Below are 14,583 nucleotides of genomic sequence, written 5' to 3'. Positions count from 1 at the left end.
AGAATTTTACTGAATACTTAATGTTGAATTTTAATTGTGTGTATTTGAAGGTTAAGTATTGTTAAGGTAGCCATCCATCCTTAATCAGTCACTTGAAAAGTTAAAGTTAAAAACAACCTTGCATTATTTTAATTAGGCCAGCTTTACAAACAAGGGTTCAGAAGCAGGATCTTCCTTTAATTTAGTTTATATTATCACACATCACACATGCTTCCCCTTCCTTTTTTTGTGTTTGTTCATAGTTGGTTCTTTATCCAAAGATTTCAAGATCAAGAAGAGTTACCACTGTTTTTCAGGTATTTCATCTTTGTTAATCTTTGATCTTTATTATTGGACTGGAATTGTATTTCAATCCAGTCATAAAGTAATCATCTTGCATTTATATTTATTGGGTCACTTGAAGCCGTTTAAATGAAATAGATTGGAATTGGTATTCACTCTGATAAAGTGTAATGTAGCTATTGTATGAAATTGACTTTAGAAGTGTTGTCCAAACACTGCTGAAACTACTGCTCTGCAACAGCACATAAACCTTTTGTTTTGTGTTGACACATAAAGCTGTAAATAACTAACCCAGATGTTTCCTTCGAAAATCGCTCTTATCTTATTTGGGTCACACGCCTGTTGTGTGTTTATATTTAAAAGTCAAAAACACCTTTGAACGCCTCTTGATCTCCTCACTAAATGATCGCATCAGACACACAAAGGCCGAGTCAGAGTCACATGTCTTGAGGAGTCAGCTGACAGAGACTTCATAAAAGAAACAAGCAGCCACACCGTCTGCATTGCAGAGCTCGATACTGACGAGGCTGTTTCTCCCACAATAACAACACCCAGACGAGCCGGAAAACAGCGGAGTCATGCTGCTCCTACCTCTGCTTTTCGTGTCTTCAGGTAAAATCCTTACACTGGGAGTACACTGGTGTTTGTGCTGTTGTACGTGGTGGTACTGTTAAGTTGAATAAAGGCTCGTTGATTGTGTAACAAGCTAGCGTTAGCGTGAAATGCGTTTTAGCAACGCGGAAACGTTTTGACAAAGTTAACTTTAGGAAGAACATCGGCTAATTTTAATTTAGCTTGTTCTGTTATTTTACAACTACGAGTTACGGGATATCCTCATTAAACTTTACTTTAAATAAATCTGTGTTTGAGGTTTAAAGGCGTCAGGTTTGGCCCTCACTTTCGTTAGCAACGGCTCGGCTAACGCTCGTTAGCTAGCTAAACACTACAGTAAGTTTAGCTTCCAGGAGGTACCATGTAGAGCAGCCATGACGAAATTTGTTTTGAACATGTATAGACACAGACCAATGTGCACACTATGTAATAGATACTTCTGCTGTAGTTCGTTTATAAATTTCAGCGTGTTTTGCGTTATCCGTTAAATTAGTGCCGATACACCCTGACATTAGCATTGCTATGCATTGACCATCACATGTACTCGCTCCTTTGTTGACCTTTGGTTTGTTTTTTTTAATAGGGAAGTTTAGATAGATCCTCTCAACTAGAAACTTTCATTTCAGCTTTTCAGTAACATGTCGTTAACTTTCAAGTTTTGTTTTCGCTTGTTGTTCCTCAGGATTTATTTAGCTATCAATCCCGCACCGTCGTTTGTTCGTCATGTGTACTTTAACCACTAATAGTCTAGGTGACTTATCTTTGTGTCCAGATTAAACTGGGTCATTGAAATCAACAGACGTTGTTTTTGCTGAAGTAATGATGTGCATGTACAATGATGTGCATGTACAATGATGTGCATGCACAATGATGTGCATGCACAATACACACTCTCTGCTTGGTCTTGTGACATTTGGAATATGGATGTTAATTGAATGGTTGTTATCAGGGGGAGAAGCTGTGGTTTCTTGAGTCCACTGACAATATTGATTCCCTAAAGTCATGACATTTGTGCTTTGTGGATTTAGTCACTATCGTCAGTTTGTCTTCTAGTTAAAACTTTAACTTCCACATAGTTGCATGTGTTTGCTGCAGTCATTGTTCAGCAGGTCGTTTCTGCTGATCTTTGTTTGCTAAGTAAAATAATTTGTAGATTGCTAAACTGAAACTGTTTTTCAGGTCACCTACTGCTGCTGAACAATGAAATCTGAATCCTGTTTATAGCACTTTGTGCTTCACTACGTCATGTGATGTTGATGCACTCAAAATATGATGAGCTTTTCTGTTTCACAACCGGCCTCACAAAATGAGCCCAAAATAACCCGTCTTTTTGGCTGACCTCTTGTAAAACTGCTAACCTGTTCTTTCTGCTTTAGCTCATTTAAATAAAACCAAATGTACAGCAAACATTATGCTGCGTTTACTGCCCTGTCCTGTCATCCTCATTGGTGAAGTCTGTGGAAAACGGCTTATTATCTTATTGGACTCATGTGACTCAACAGGAGCGTGGGAGTTCCCTGCCAGCCCTGTAACTCTGTTGGTATGAAGAGTGAGCAGGGCGGGTTTCACAGTGGTGGGTGATTGAATGTTTGTCAGTTCAGGCTGACCGGCTGTGCCAATTCCCGTCCGTTATCACCAAAGGGCCCGCTGGCTCACGCGCTTGCATACCAATCAGTTCATGTTCTGAGTTAACTGTTTATACTTGTTTTTATCATCTGTTAATGACTCATTCATCTCAAAATCACCTTTTTAATTTGCTTTCAGTTTTTTAATGCAAGGAAAAGAATATAGTAGAGAAAACAGGAAACGTTACTGCAAGAATATTAGGTGATTTCCCACCTCACTTTTTCCACTTCAGTAATTTGGAGAACTAAAGAACCTCTTTTTTGCATTGTCCCTAAATGTTATGTGAATAACCAATAATCACCCATGTATGCAAGTGTAAATCATATGTAAATAACAAATACCCCCATGGATGTCTCTTCTGGTCTGTTGCTTTCTGCCTGGTATTGAGGCTGTGTTTTGGTGGTTGATGGTGGGAAAATGATTTAGAGGCAAATGGTAATGCGACTTAGCAATTTGAGCTAATAGGATTTATTGTGTTTTCCCCTGCTACAACTTATAAAGCAGTTATGCAGGATATCTTCCTATAAGTTGTCAGTGTTTGAACAAGTTCTAGCTTCACAGAGCAAACATTCCTCCTCCTATAACAAGCATTAACTCTGCAGTTTTAGAGAGGCTTGAACGACCAGACACAAATGATTAAAACCTGTCTTTGGCTGACAGGTGACTGCACATCTGTATTAAAACTGATCATTGTTCATGTTTATCACACTTGGCAACCGGTTATGATTCAGTAAAAAAAAAAAAAAAAAATGCAGCATAGCCTGTCATCAGCAAAACATATTTAAAACTCAGCTGACACTGTTTGAGTTGACCTTTTACCTCTTCTTTTTCCACTGGGTTATTAAAAGATAAACCTGTTATGCAGTGTCACAGTTGAAAGTTAAATCTTAAAAAACATCCTCCTTTGTTTTGAGGAAGTATGTTCGCCTTGAAATTCCTGGTCTTCACATGACAGTTGTGATACACCATAGGCTCCACTTTCAGATAAACTAGACTGTCTGGAGATTCAGATGACTTAAAATGTCTGTCTGTCTGTTGTAGAGTGATCAAGCCACAAACCAATAGCTGTTCAACTTCCTAAGAGGAAGAAACTTTTAATCTGTACATACATTTAACTTATGCTTGTTGTGTAATTTCCTCTTCAAACAGTAGTAACATAACCAGATATAAATTTAGCAAAGCTTCCTGAAAAGTAACAAATTTTACTTTTATGCACTTTGCAGCTGTAGCAATTCCTCTGCTAGGCACTGAGCAGTGTGCTCGTGGCCCCCCCTACTGGTGCCAAAATGTAAAGACAGCATCTCTGTGTGGAGCTGTGACCCACTGCCAGCAAAATGTGTGGAACAAGCCCCAGATGGTGAGAGTGCTTTTTTTTTTTTTTTTCCCCCATGAAAGTCTCATTAATGCTTTGTTTCATTTCAGTCTTTAAAAAAAATAAAAAGCCATCTTTGTGTAATCTTTCTATGCATGCATAAATGTGTCTGGTTTCAGAAAACTGTGCCATGTGACTTGTGCAAGGAGGTGTTGATGGTGGTTGAGCAGATTCTGAAGGATAATGCCACTGAGGTGAGTTTGAAAACAAATACCTATATGTGGAAATATCTTGGCTAAGAAAAACGAGTTCTTTCAACTACAGTCCATTTATTTGCAACAGTGATGTTGATGGTGTTATTTCCATTATTGCAGTCTGAGGTTCTTGGGTACCTGGAGAAGGCTTGCCAGCTGATCCCTGACCAAGGTTTGACCGCAGAGTGCAAGGAGATCGTGGATAACTACTACCCCATTATCATAGGAATCCTTACTGGAGAACTGGTGAGCACCGTCAACATCATTGTCCAAATCTCAACCTTTTTTCAGTTTAAATGTAGATGTATGATAAACTCCAGGGTCTTTTAATGTTTAATGTCAGTGCTTTGATATGAGCCACAGACAAGTGTAGCAGAAATCAAATTCATGTTTGGTTTGCTTTTTAATTTATCATTAAGCTTCATCTAACACATTTCAATTCTTTGTCTGCCTCTTGGTTTAAAAAAAAAAAAAAAAAAAAACAGAAGTGGCTGTGAGCTGAATAAGGGCTATTGATGAGGAAGTGAGTCTAAGTCTAAATGGGAACAGAGCAGCCATTGTGTAATATTGAACCTCGTGACTGGGAGAGCATTTGATGTAGTTTCTTTCTTTCTCACCTGCTGACATCAACTTTGACAAACAAATGTTTCTTCACAGAGCCTATAAATGTCATTTAATTACTTCAAATATAATTTATCTGTGTGCGAGGTCACGACTTGGACTTGCAGCTTTTTTTTTTTTTTTTTTTTAATTTAAATATCACAAAAAATGTGTCCATTATTCTGGTAACTTAACCTTAAAAATGTGTATTTTTTGTTTTTAAATAAAAGGAGGATCCTAGTGTGGCTTGTGGTGCCATGGGCCTGTGTACGTCTCAGCAGGCAGCCCTGGCTGAGGTTCAAGCCCAGGAGCAGATTATGTCCAATGAAATCCCCCAGGTTGACCTTTCCCAGCAAGTGGTTCCTTTCCTCCTCAATGTGCCTGAGCTCCTCTATCCTCAGGAGAGTCCCAAGGAAGAGGCCCCCAAACAAGAAACTCCAAAACAGGTATACTGTTTAGTTCTTTAAAAAAATTTTCTTTGACCAACAGCAGCACATGTTTCTGACAAATATTTTTTTTATTTGTCTCTTTCTGTAGGAAAGTGGTGACGTGTGCCAGCAATGCATCAATTTTATTACTTCTGTTCAAGCGGAAGCTAAGGCCAACTCCTCATTTGTTGACTCCCTCATAGCGAATTATGAGAGCAAGTGTGACGAACTGGGCCCAGGCATGGCTGATATGGTGAGAGCCCCACAAAATGGAGGACTTGTGCATATATTTATGTCCCAAAATGTATGTTAACAGTTTTTGTTTTCCTTGCAGTGCAAGCAGTATGTCAGCCAGTATGGTCCCGTTGTTGTCCAGCAGCTTATGTCTATGGTGAGAAAGCCTCTTTATGTTTTGGTTATTAGTAATCCACATTAACGTGAATGGTGATTATACTTGAATGCTGGAAAAAAATGAACTGGTCATCAAAACTAATGACTGTGATAATTTGTACATTTTGAAAGGTCATCACCTGCTCTGCTGACTGCAATTTATTCATATCTTTAAATCACTTACTTCTTTATTTTCTTTTTTTTTCTTGCCTGTTTTTCCTTCTTTACTTTTCTCTCCATTCATGTTGTCTTGCTCTGTTTTCTCCTGCCCTGGGTTTTGTGTGCTGCTTCTCAGGAACAGGTAGGTCTCTCTGTGTTCAGCCTGTAGCCTCTTAACCCTTAGCTCCTGCTTCTTGTGCTGTCCACTTCACTAGCGCTACTCAGCTGAACTGTAGCTCTCATCAGTGAGACTACTTCACTTGAGCACTTGGCTCATTGGGCGAATGACTTGACACTTAAGTGCCTGTTGGTTCACTGCAGTAAAGGACCACATTGCCACATTCTTTGCTGTTTTTCCCATTAAATGCACGTACAATGCTATGTTATTTAAAGTACGCTTGGATGTTATGATATGTGCTTGGGTCTTGTGACTTACTGTGTACTGTACATGTTGGTACACTGATACACTGGTCTTAACACTATAAAAAGCACAATCTTTATTCTACTCCATGGTTGTTCTTTCTTTAACAAACAGTTTAGAGCTGCAGAAACAAACATTTTGCCGATATGAATGTGTGTTTGGCACTGGGAAAAGAAGGCTGTGTTAGATGCAACATAGAAAGTATATTGCATGGGTGGGAATGCTTCCGAACAGTACATTGGTTTGAAATGTGGTTTTATGCCAACAGCATGCAATGTGGCAAATCTTGCAAACCATAGGCTGTATATGTCTAATTATCTGTTTTAATCCTCAGCAACCCAAGGAAATCTGCGCTTTGGGTGGCTTCTGTAGTGCTGATATGAAAAAGTCCATTCCCATGATGACATTGGAGGCTGCCATGGTGGTACCTGCTGCCAAAGCTGTACCTGCTCTCCAGCTTTTCCCTGCCACCAAGCTGAAGCCTGCTGCTGACAAATCTGTAAAGGTAAGTTGTAGTGGGCACTTGCTGACTCCTACAGCACTTCATTGTACTATAGCATAAAAATCAGTTATGTGGCACAGCATTGTACTTGTCATGACCTCTGACATCACCTCTTTGTTTTCTAGCCAATGGTGCGTGTTCGTGATTCTCCAACATGTGCCATCTGTGAGTATGTGATGAAACAACTGGAGACTATGTTGGAGGATCATGAAACAGAGGTAGGATGTGTGCATATGTGTTTTTAATATGGTCATAAAAACTAAATGATGCCAAACTGTCAATGTCGAGCTGATCCATCTGTCTTCGTCTCAGGAGGAGGTGAAGAATGCTGTGGAGAAGGTGTGCACATTTCTGCCTTCCAGTCTAACTGCCCAGTGTAAGGATCTGATTGAGACCTATGGCGAGGCCATTATTGAACTGCTGGTGCAAGAGGCCGACCCCAAGACTGTCTGCACAGTGTTGGGTCTCTGCAGTGGAGCCAGGAGTGCATATATCCGTAAGTTCTCACTTTTCAATGCAAAGTGGATATGTTTGCTCAACATTTTTGTTTCTGGGGAGAAAAAAATAAAACAATTGTCACCTTTGATCTCTCGCTTGCCAGAATCTTGGAACATAATTTGCTCAGTTTCAATTGTAATTAGTTCTGCTGGGAAGTTGTGCTACCTATGGTGTATTTACCATAGGTGTATTTATTTCCACATGGGTAATAAAGCTTTCATTTGCTTTCATTCTTTTCAGCTGCACTTGACCAGACTCGCTTTAAAGCTGGTGGGTACTGCGAAGTGTGCAAGGCGGCTGTCACTTACATCGACAGCATTCTGGAGAAGAATGCTACTGAGGCTCAGATTGAGGAGGCTGTGAGGAAAGTGTGCAACTTCCTGCCTGACGCTTTCCAGACAGAAGTAAGTTGTGGCAGCTTCTTAGCTTAACTTTCACCTATTCTCATGTGACTGCCTTTTATTAACCCCTGTGTGCGTCTGTGTCAACAGTGCGACCAGATGATTGAACAATATGAGCCGGTGCTTGTGCAGCTGCTGCTGCAGATGCTTGACCCAGACTTCGTGTGTATGGTAAAAAGCAAACTGATTTATTTACCTAGTAACAATGAAACATGTTGTCAAGACATATGATTGTTCCATAAATAATTACCCACCTACTCCTAGAGATCCTTAGAGAAAATGTTTCTGACTTAACAGCTACTGTCAGTTGAGTCTTTTTCTGTAAATTGATAATAGACTGCAACTAGGAAATGTGACATGCACTAGAGGTCTGTAGCCCAGTTTAGTACTTAAGCTTTGTTTGTATGTGTATGTAACAGAAACTAGGAGCCTGCCCTGAAGCTGTGCGTAGGCTCCTTGGAACAGAGCAGTGCAGCTGGGGACCTGCATTCTGGTGCAAGAACATGGAGACAGCAAGTCGGTGCAATGTGAGTAGTCTTAGAGTACAATCTTTAGGGTTGTAATGATTCTCCAAATTTATGGTTCCGTGTAGACAGACTGACACTGATAATAAAAGTTACGTTAAATAAAAGCGATTCAGATTTGTTGTGAGAGACCTATCCTTTTGTGTCTTTCAGGCTGTGGAGCACTGCAGACGCCATGTGTGGGTATAGAGGAAGACAATCTGCAAAAACTGACCTGTAGGGAATCGAAAGAAAATAATGTAGTGCTGCTTCCCACTTTTAATTTGTCCTGTTTTCCTTTTTATTAAATAGAATTAAATGACTGCAATTTATGTTTAAATTAACTTTGATATTTTGATTGTCATTATGGAAAGGGACTGGACTTTTTTCTTTTTTCAGGGCAGCAGGAGAGAAGTAAATAAGTGTGTAGTGGCCTGCAGCTCAGTCTATTACTCATTTAAAATGTGCAAATATCACAGAGCTTCAGTGTCACGCTTTGCAGTTTTGTACTTGCCTAACCTGCTTGCTTGGGTGTGGTGTATGTAAGAACTGAGATTTCACATGTTTTGTGATGTTGCTGTGGTCTATATTCAGTTCCTCTTCTGCAGAGGAACTGAATACAGACAGAAGACCTTTATGTACAGAATGATCCGCATTACTTTTAGCAATATATTTGATCTTCTAAATAAAGAACTATTTTGTAGGCAGAAATGTTTTGTTTTAAAGAGCAGGTAAGTAGATTAATCTGAGGGTTTACGTTCCACTTACATCCCATTCTTTGCACTCTTCTTAATGTTTGTAAAACACTGTTTTCAACGTACAAAAAGATTTGTTTGCTTCACGGCCTGAGCCATTGTCAGTTGATCTGTACATTTTTAACAATTAAAAATTGTCCCAATTATGCCAATCCACAGTCTGTTTTATTATTTAATTTAGATGAGTAAAAATTGATGTCGGTTCTGGCTCTTTGTTACAAGGTTCCTATTTCTACAGACCAGGAGCTGTTACAGTATGTCTAGATAAAATACCTGTTAGGTCAGTATTGTGCTTATGTCATACTAAATGACTAAACTGTTTTTCAGAAATGTAAAAGACTGGGCATTCTTTAAGTTATCAGTAATTCAGCAAGTTATTATGGGAATTTGAGGTTCTGAGGAGGTAAAGACCTTTTTTGAGAATGTGTTTAGTATGCAGAAAAGTAAAATAAGAGAGCCTTTAAAACTTTTAGTTTCAGCTCAAGTGCAAAAAAATGACATACAAGTGACCTTACTGGAAATTTTCAGTTTAGTCTGATGAAGATTAGCGCTTACAGAAAGCAGACAAATCAAGATGTTCACTGATCAAATTAGTTTTTCCACTCGTTCCTCAGCAAGATGTACTTGTCTTTTCCAACTGCTTATTAATACTGAACTAAAATAACACCTACACCATATGTACCAAACATTTTCACCTTCCAATCTAAAACTTGTACAAAGTGTATTTGTTTTAACAAGTATACAATTATACTTTACAGACTGCATTTATTGCAAATGCTCCAAAAAATCCCCTCCTTATGTAGAGGCCAAGTCTGGGTAGACTCAGCCCAAAGCCACAGAGGTGTAAACATAACACAATGTGAGGTATGCCAGAGTTGAGGCTTTTTCTTCAAGAATACCAGCACATTTCCTTGAAACAGGTTTTACAGGTGTACGTAGCATGACAGTGATGAGGCTCTGGTATTCATCAGCAGGGGGCGCACTGACTCAACTGTCTACTACTTTAAATAACTGGTTTATGTCTAGCAGCCTCATCAGATACAGTGCACAATCAGCACTGAGAACGCAGAACCCATAGCTAGTCCCAGAGTGAGGAAGAAGGACATGACAACTCCTGTGGCCTCTGCCAGCTCCCGAGGTACCACCTTTGGTCCATAAATCATTGGTAGAGTGCCTAGGTAGCCATTAGAGAGGCCTAGAAGGCAGTTAAAGACCACAGGATACGCATCATGGGTGAACAGGACTGTGTGAAGGTGGTTCCTTGGTTGGTAGTTGCAGAACATGAAAAGTGGCACCATGATGGAGCGACACACAACCAGTGCAGGCAGGACTCGGCTTGTGGGGCCCGGGACCTGCAGCCACGCTGTAGCCTGCCTGCCGCAGAAGTCTGCTACATTGTACAAGAGGAAACTGGTGAGTGGCACAAAGTAAGTTGTTGTCAATGGGTTTCCACTGTCCTTGTTTACAGACTGGATTCCTGAGGATACTGCTGGGAACACCATGATAGAGACAGAGAAGACGTAGAAGACACTCAGGCCCAGCACCCAAGTCTTCCTGAGTATAGGCTTAAGTGGTGGCACAGAGGCTCGACTCTGTGAGCCTCCAGCTTCGCTTATTACTGCTGAAGTGGTAGATGTTGCTGTCGGCATGTAGTGTCTAGAGAGAAGAAAAGCAGAACTCAGCATGTTTAAAAATAGTAGATGCATCTATAATCTCTAAATATCTTGACAGTGAGACTGAGCTCTAATTTTTGAAATATTTTCTCTACTTTGAAAACACGAATTGAGCCTGTCCTCTGAACTGTAATGTTATTAGACTGTCACTGACACCATCTAGTGGGTAGTATGCAAAATAGAAGAGGAGAGAAGTCTTAGTCTATGGTGTCCTGGTTCTGTTGATTTTTTATAAATGTAATCACCTACATTTCATAATGTATCCATCTTGTAAACAGAATATCTCTGATAGTACTGACCTTGAATATTCCAGCTTGGGTAGCAGCAGATATGTGAAAAGGCAGAGCAGGATGAAGACATCAGCTGTCAAGAAATAAGCCAGAGCACTGTCTGTCACATCCTTAGCTGCTGCCAGGTCCACTATTGATGCAATTGCACTGAGCGTGCCTCCCATGGCCTGGCCTGAGACACAAACACAAAGTGACTGGTTTATTGTGAAGATTGTTAATAAGAAAAACATGTTAAGCTGCCAAATGTCACACTGTTTAATTCTACTGTATATGTTACATGTACTAATAAATCCATATTTAATGTGACTTTATTAGAACACACAACAGAGAACTGCCAGAACCTGATGGAGAGAGTGGGGTGATGTGTAGCAAAAGTTTTCCAAACCTGACCTGGAAATGTTAGTCATGCCCTGTGACTTCCTTCATTTTCTGTCTCTGCTTATTCATTGCTTTTTCATCATGCTTTTGCAATGAACAAGAGGCAGAATTCTAACATGTTAGGTTAGTAAGATCCATGTTAAAACCCATTAATTCAATGAACTTACTTTATCCTTACCCTCATTTATTATGTTTAATAGGGTGGCCAACTTACTAATATAGTGTGCTCCAGTAAAACACCACCCACTATGACTTTAATAATAAACATATAGTAGAATTATTACTTTTGTGACAGTTTTGGCAAAAACTGAGAAAGTATAACCTTGTAATGTAGAATTAATGGCAGAGATGCAGCATTGGACTGCATTAGATTTTACAGGTATACCCAATAAAGTGGCCAGTGAGTGTATGTCACAATACTGGTCTGGCATAAAATAAATATAGAAGGAAATGCAGTGTTTAAAGCAGTATTAGTCCTACTTAATTCATATGCAAATGTATTCAATACTGTGCTTCACAATGTTGATGTTATGTAAGTTTACATTACATTAAGACAGTGAATACAGCTAAACAGTACATACTTTCGGATTTTAAGGCAACAAAAGGCGTATCTGTACAATAATACATTATATATTAAACAATAAAAGAAAACAGTAACATTAAGGAGAACGGTACCTGCTATCAGAGCCTGGGAGATCCTCATTGGAAAATGCCCACTGATCCCAAACACACTACCAGAAAAGAGGTTGGAGGCTCCACTGACGACAGCCACACTGACCAGTGTAACAGCAAAAAACTCCACCGTTTGATCTGACGTGTCCACCTTGACCAGCACCGTGGTCACCACAAACACCAAGAAGATCACAAGGAGTGACGAAATAATCCGCACATTTGAAGACAACCTATCAACACCACAAAATGCATGCATTAGGTTTAGGCAGGAGTTCAAATAATTCAGTTATTTCAGACTAATATTGGCAGAATGTAAATGGACACACAGATTTTAAAGTCACAGGATACATTATATTACTGTAATGCATATTATAATACTGCAGATATAATCAAATACGTCACTGCAACATCAAAACATCCTGAGATAAAACACAGGACATATCACAGTTAACAGAGTGAGCAAGTCGGCACGAGAAAAAAACACAAGTGTGCTCTCACTGTGCTTGTGTATGTGTATGTGTGTGTGTGTGTGTGCATGTGGACTCAACCTGTTAACTAGGATGTAGTTGAGGATCAGACACAGCACAGAGGGAATGGTGGAGGCAATGGACAGATAACTTTCAAAATAGTCCTGAAAATAATTGAAAGAGAAAAGATAAAACATTTGCTTGAACGTAACACTCACATAGGGTTTCACACGATGTGAGAGGAAGTGAAAGGAGATGGTAGAAATGTAAAAAAAACAACAACATACATTTGCTATATTTTTTAGTTCAATCAAAGCAAACATTCATCTCCAGAATTCATCCAAACTGATTTAACAGTTGTTTCTCTTGTCTTAGCAAATACAGGTCAATATTAATTGAAATCCTGAGGAAAGACACTTACTGTTGGTTGCTTAACCATTACAACACACCGTATGTCACCATGAATTACTTCTGTATCAGTTAAAGATATTGAAAACCATCAATTTTTTTTTTTTACTTTGAATCTTTCACATCCTCCAACTCTAATTTAGTACATTTAATTGTACGATTGTGTTGCACTGGATTTCTGTGTGAATGGACACTATGCTCACATCTGTCACAGTATTTTTACAGTTCAATGAAAGACGTGATATGGCACAAATGTGCTTCTTCCTGTGTTCACACACGCACAATATATATAGCACACTTGTATTTAGTACTCTTTTAACTCACACTGAGGTCTGAACGCTGCTCCGCATTGTTGCTGTGAGTTTTGTTACTGAGTTTGTAAAGCCAGTAATGTTTGGCTGTTATGAAGAAATTCCACGGCAGCAGGGAGCCAATGCCCAACAAAAAAAAGATCATGTACACCAAACAGTAAGAGTCCTGTGGACTGTAGCGTACGGCCAGAGGCACTGAGGAATGTCTTGGCAGAAGTGATGCAGAGGGACTCTGGTCCTCGCTCTCCTCATCCTCAGATACGTTGTGGTTACCAGGTGCATTTGGAACATATGAGGAGTTCAGACTGGGCGACACACGTTCTGCGCCGTCCATTTTCACAGACAGAATAAGGGAGACTCACAAGGTAGAGATGAGAGAAAAAGGAGCGGAGGAGTTAATCAGAACCTGTGAATGCAAAGAAGAAATATAAAAGTTAAAGTGAAAGTTAAAACACATCACTGTGACATTATGATGAAATAAGTTGAATGAGGCTTACTTGTGCAAAACAGACTGTGTTTGGCGTGAAGCCATGTTCTGGTCCAACCTCTCTGCTGCAGCTGGTTGAGATCAGTCCCACCTGCATAGCAATGAGTCGTATTTAACCCTCAACAAACTGATGTGTGTTAAGGAAGTAGCTGGTATCATGGTAATTCAAAACACACCGTGTGTAATTTATCACGTGTTTTCTAAAGTCGTGTGTTTTTGCAATGACTCATTGTACTGACTGATCATTACTTTCATCTCAAGTGAGCATCTGCTTTGCAAACTACAACTCCACTAGCCGTGTTAAAAAAAAAAACGAATGATGATGATGCACGCAGATAAAGTCATGAGACTGAACCATAAACCTAAAGCGACTGCAGAGGAAATGTCAGCACAAAGCTGAGCTTGCAGATATGCCACTAATGAGGAAGCATTGTTCACATGATGCTTACCAAAGGAATTAGACAGATTCACTGCCAACTACACAATACTGCTTCATTTGTGGAACATTTCCGTGTCAATAGTTTTACCAACGATCGTCACTACTCTTCTTGCAAAATGGTCTTTGCTTTACTAAAAAGGCCTATAAAACGTGTGTGTGCAGCAGACACCGCGTTTGACAAGTCAAACATTGGTGGCTAGCTAAGAGGCTAAGAGGCTATTCCAGCATGTAACAAACGAGCCACACACAAACGTCGTAAACGAACAAGGTTGGTGTTCGGCTCATGAAATAAAGAATTAAACAAACATACCTCACTGTTAGGAACTCTATGGCCCTTGTCTCTGTCTCTATCGAAGAGTTACACTGACACAAAAATCCATTTCACAACAAACTTTTTTTCCGGACAGCTGATAAACGACATTCTTCACCTAGCAGCCGCGACAATAAAACATCCGGCTCTGCTCCTTCAAAATAAACCTACGCATAACAATGTAAAACAGATATATATGACTCAACATGAGATGACAACTCGGATTTAGTCGATTGTTATCTTATATCTATATAATAGATTAAATTAAAATGTATTTAGAAAATATGAATAAAATATGAATAGTAAAAAGTAACTCATACTATTATTTTGACAGGTGGACCCACGTAGAGGAAGTAAACAGTCAGACGTAGTTTCCGGGTGAAACCAGGAAACTTTTTAAAATTA

At 39.5% G+C, this 14,583-nt stretch overlaps 2 protein-coding genes across 3 annotated transcripts; one reads left to right on the top strand and one right to left on the bottom strand.

Annotated features, from left to right (window-relative positions):
- The first annotated feature begins 737 nt into the window (after positions 1-737).
- On the top strand, positions 738-8,889 carry psap (prosaposin). 2 transcript variants are annotated; one of them, XM_026356403.1, is made up of 15 exons: positions 861-894; positions 3,744-3,877; positions 4,012-4,086; positions 4,207-4,332; positions 4,917-5,132; positions 5,224-5,367; positions 5,449-5,505; positions 5,800-5,805; positions 6,419-6,589; positions 6,712-6,804; positions 6,899-7,082; positions 7,325-7,488; positions 7,576-7,656; positions 7,905-8,012; positions 8,163-8,889. In XM_026356403.1, the coding sequence occupies exons 1-15, from the start codon at positions 861-863 to the stop codon at positions 8,196-8,198; spliced, it is 1,629 nt and encodes a 542-aa protein (XP_026212188.1). In that variant the 3' UTR covers positions 8,199-8,889. The 2 variants fall into 2 exon arrangements, with proteins under 2 accessions (XP_026212189.1, XP_026212188.1); XM_026356404.1 differs by lacking the exon at positions 5,800-5,805 and having other exon boundaries at positions 738-894.
- slc29a3 (solute carrier family 29 member 3) lies at positions 8,499-14,301 on the bottom strand. The gene is made up of 7 exons (XM_026356405.1): positions 14,179-14,301; positions 13,440-13,520; positions 12,956-13,348; positions 12,305-12,387; positions 11,760-11,986; positions 10,716-10,878; positions 8,499-10,399 (listed from the first exon to the last, which is right to left on the bottom strand). Exons 3-7 carry the CDS (start codon positions 13,274-13,276, stop codon positions 9,778-9,780), a joined length of 1,416 nt encoding a protein of 471 aa, XP_026212190.1. The 5' UTR covers positions 13,277-13,348; positions 13,440-13,520; positions 14,179-14,301; the 3' UTR covers positions 8,499-9,777.
- Positions 14,302-14,583: the final 282 nt, after the last annotated feature.

The sequence above is a fragment of the Anabas testudineus genome, chromosome 15 (genome assembly GCF_900324465.2).
Source record: "Anabas testudineus chromosome 15, fAnaTes1.2, whole genome shotgun sequence".
NCBI classification, from domain to species: domain Eukaryota; kingdom Metazoa; phylum Chordata; class Actinopteri; order Anabantiformes; family Anabantidae; genus Anabas; species Anabas testudineus.
The sequence above is the reverse complement of the archived record's forward strand: the minus strand, read 5'-3'. Positions and strand labels throughout refer to the sequence as shown.

Coding starts and splice junctions, on each gene's coding strand:
- psap (XM_026356403.1), top strand. CDS start 861: ATGCTGCTCCTACCTCTGCTTTTCGTGTCTTCAG. Junction 6,590..6,711: donor CTGCTGACAAATCTGTAAAG/GTAAGTTGTAGT, acceptor TTTGTTTTCTAG/CCAATGGTGCGTGTTCGTGA. Junction 7,083..7,324: donor AGCCAGGAGTGCATATATCC/GTAAGTTCTCAC, acceptor CATTCTTTTCAG/CTGCACTTGACCAGACTCGC.
- slc29a3 (XM_026356405.1), bottom strand. CDS start 13,276: ATGGACGGCGCAGAACGTGTGTCGCCCAGTCTGAACTCCTCATATGTT. Junction 12,388..12,955: donor AGCAGCGTTCAGACCTCAGT/GTGAGTTAAAAG, acceptor AATTATTTTCAG/GACTATTTTGAAAGTTATCT. Junction 10,400..10,715: donor CCCAAGCTGGAATATTCAAG/GTCAGTACTATC, acceptor TCTTCTCTCTAG/ACACTACATGCCGACAGCAA.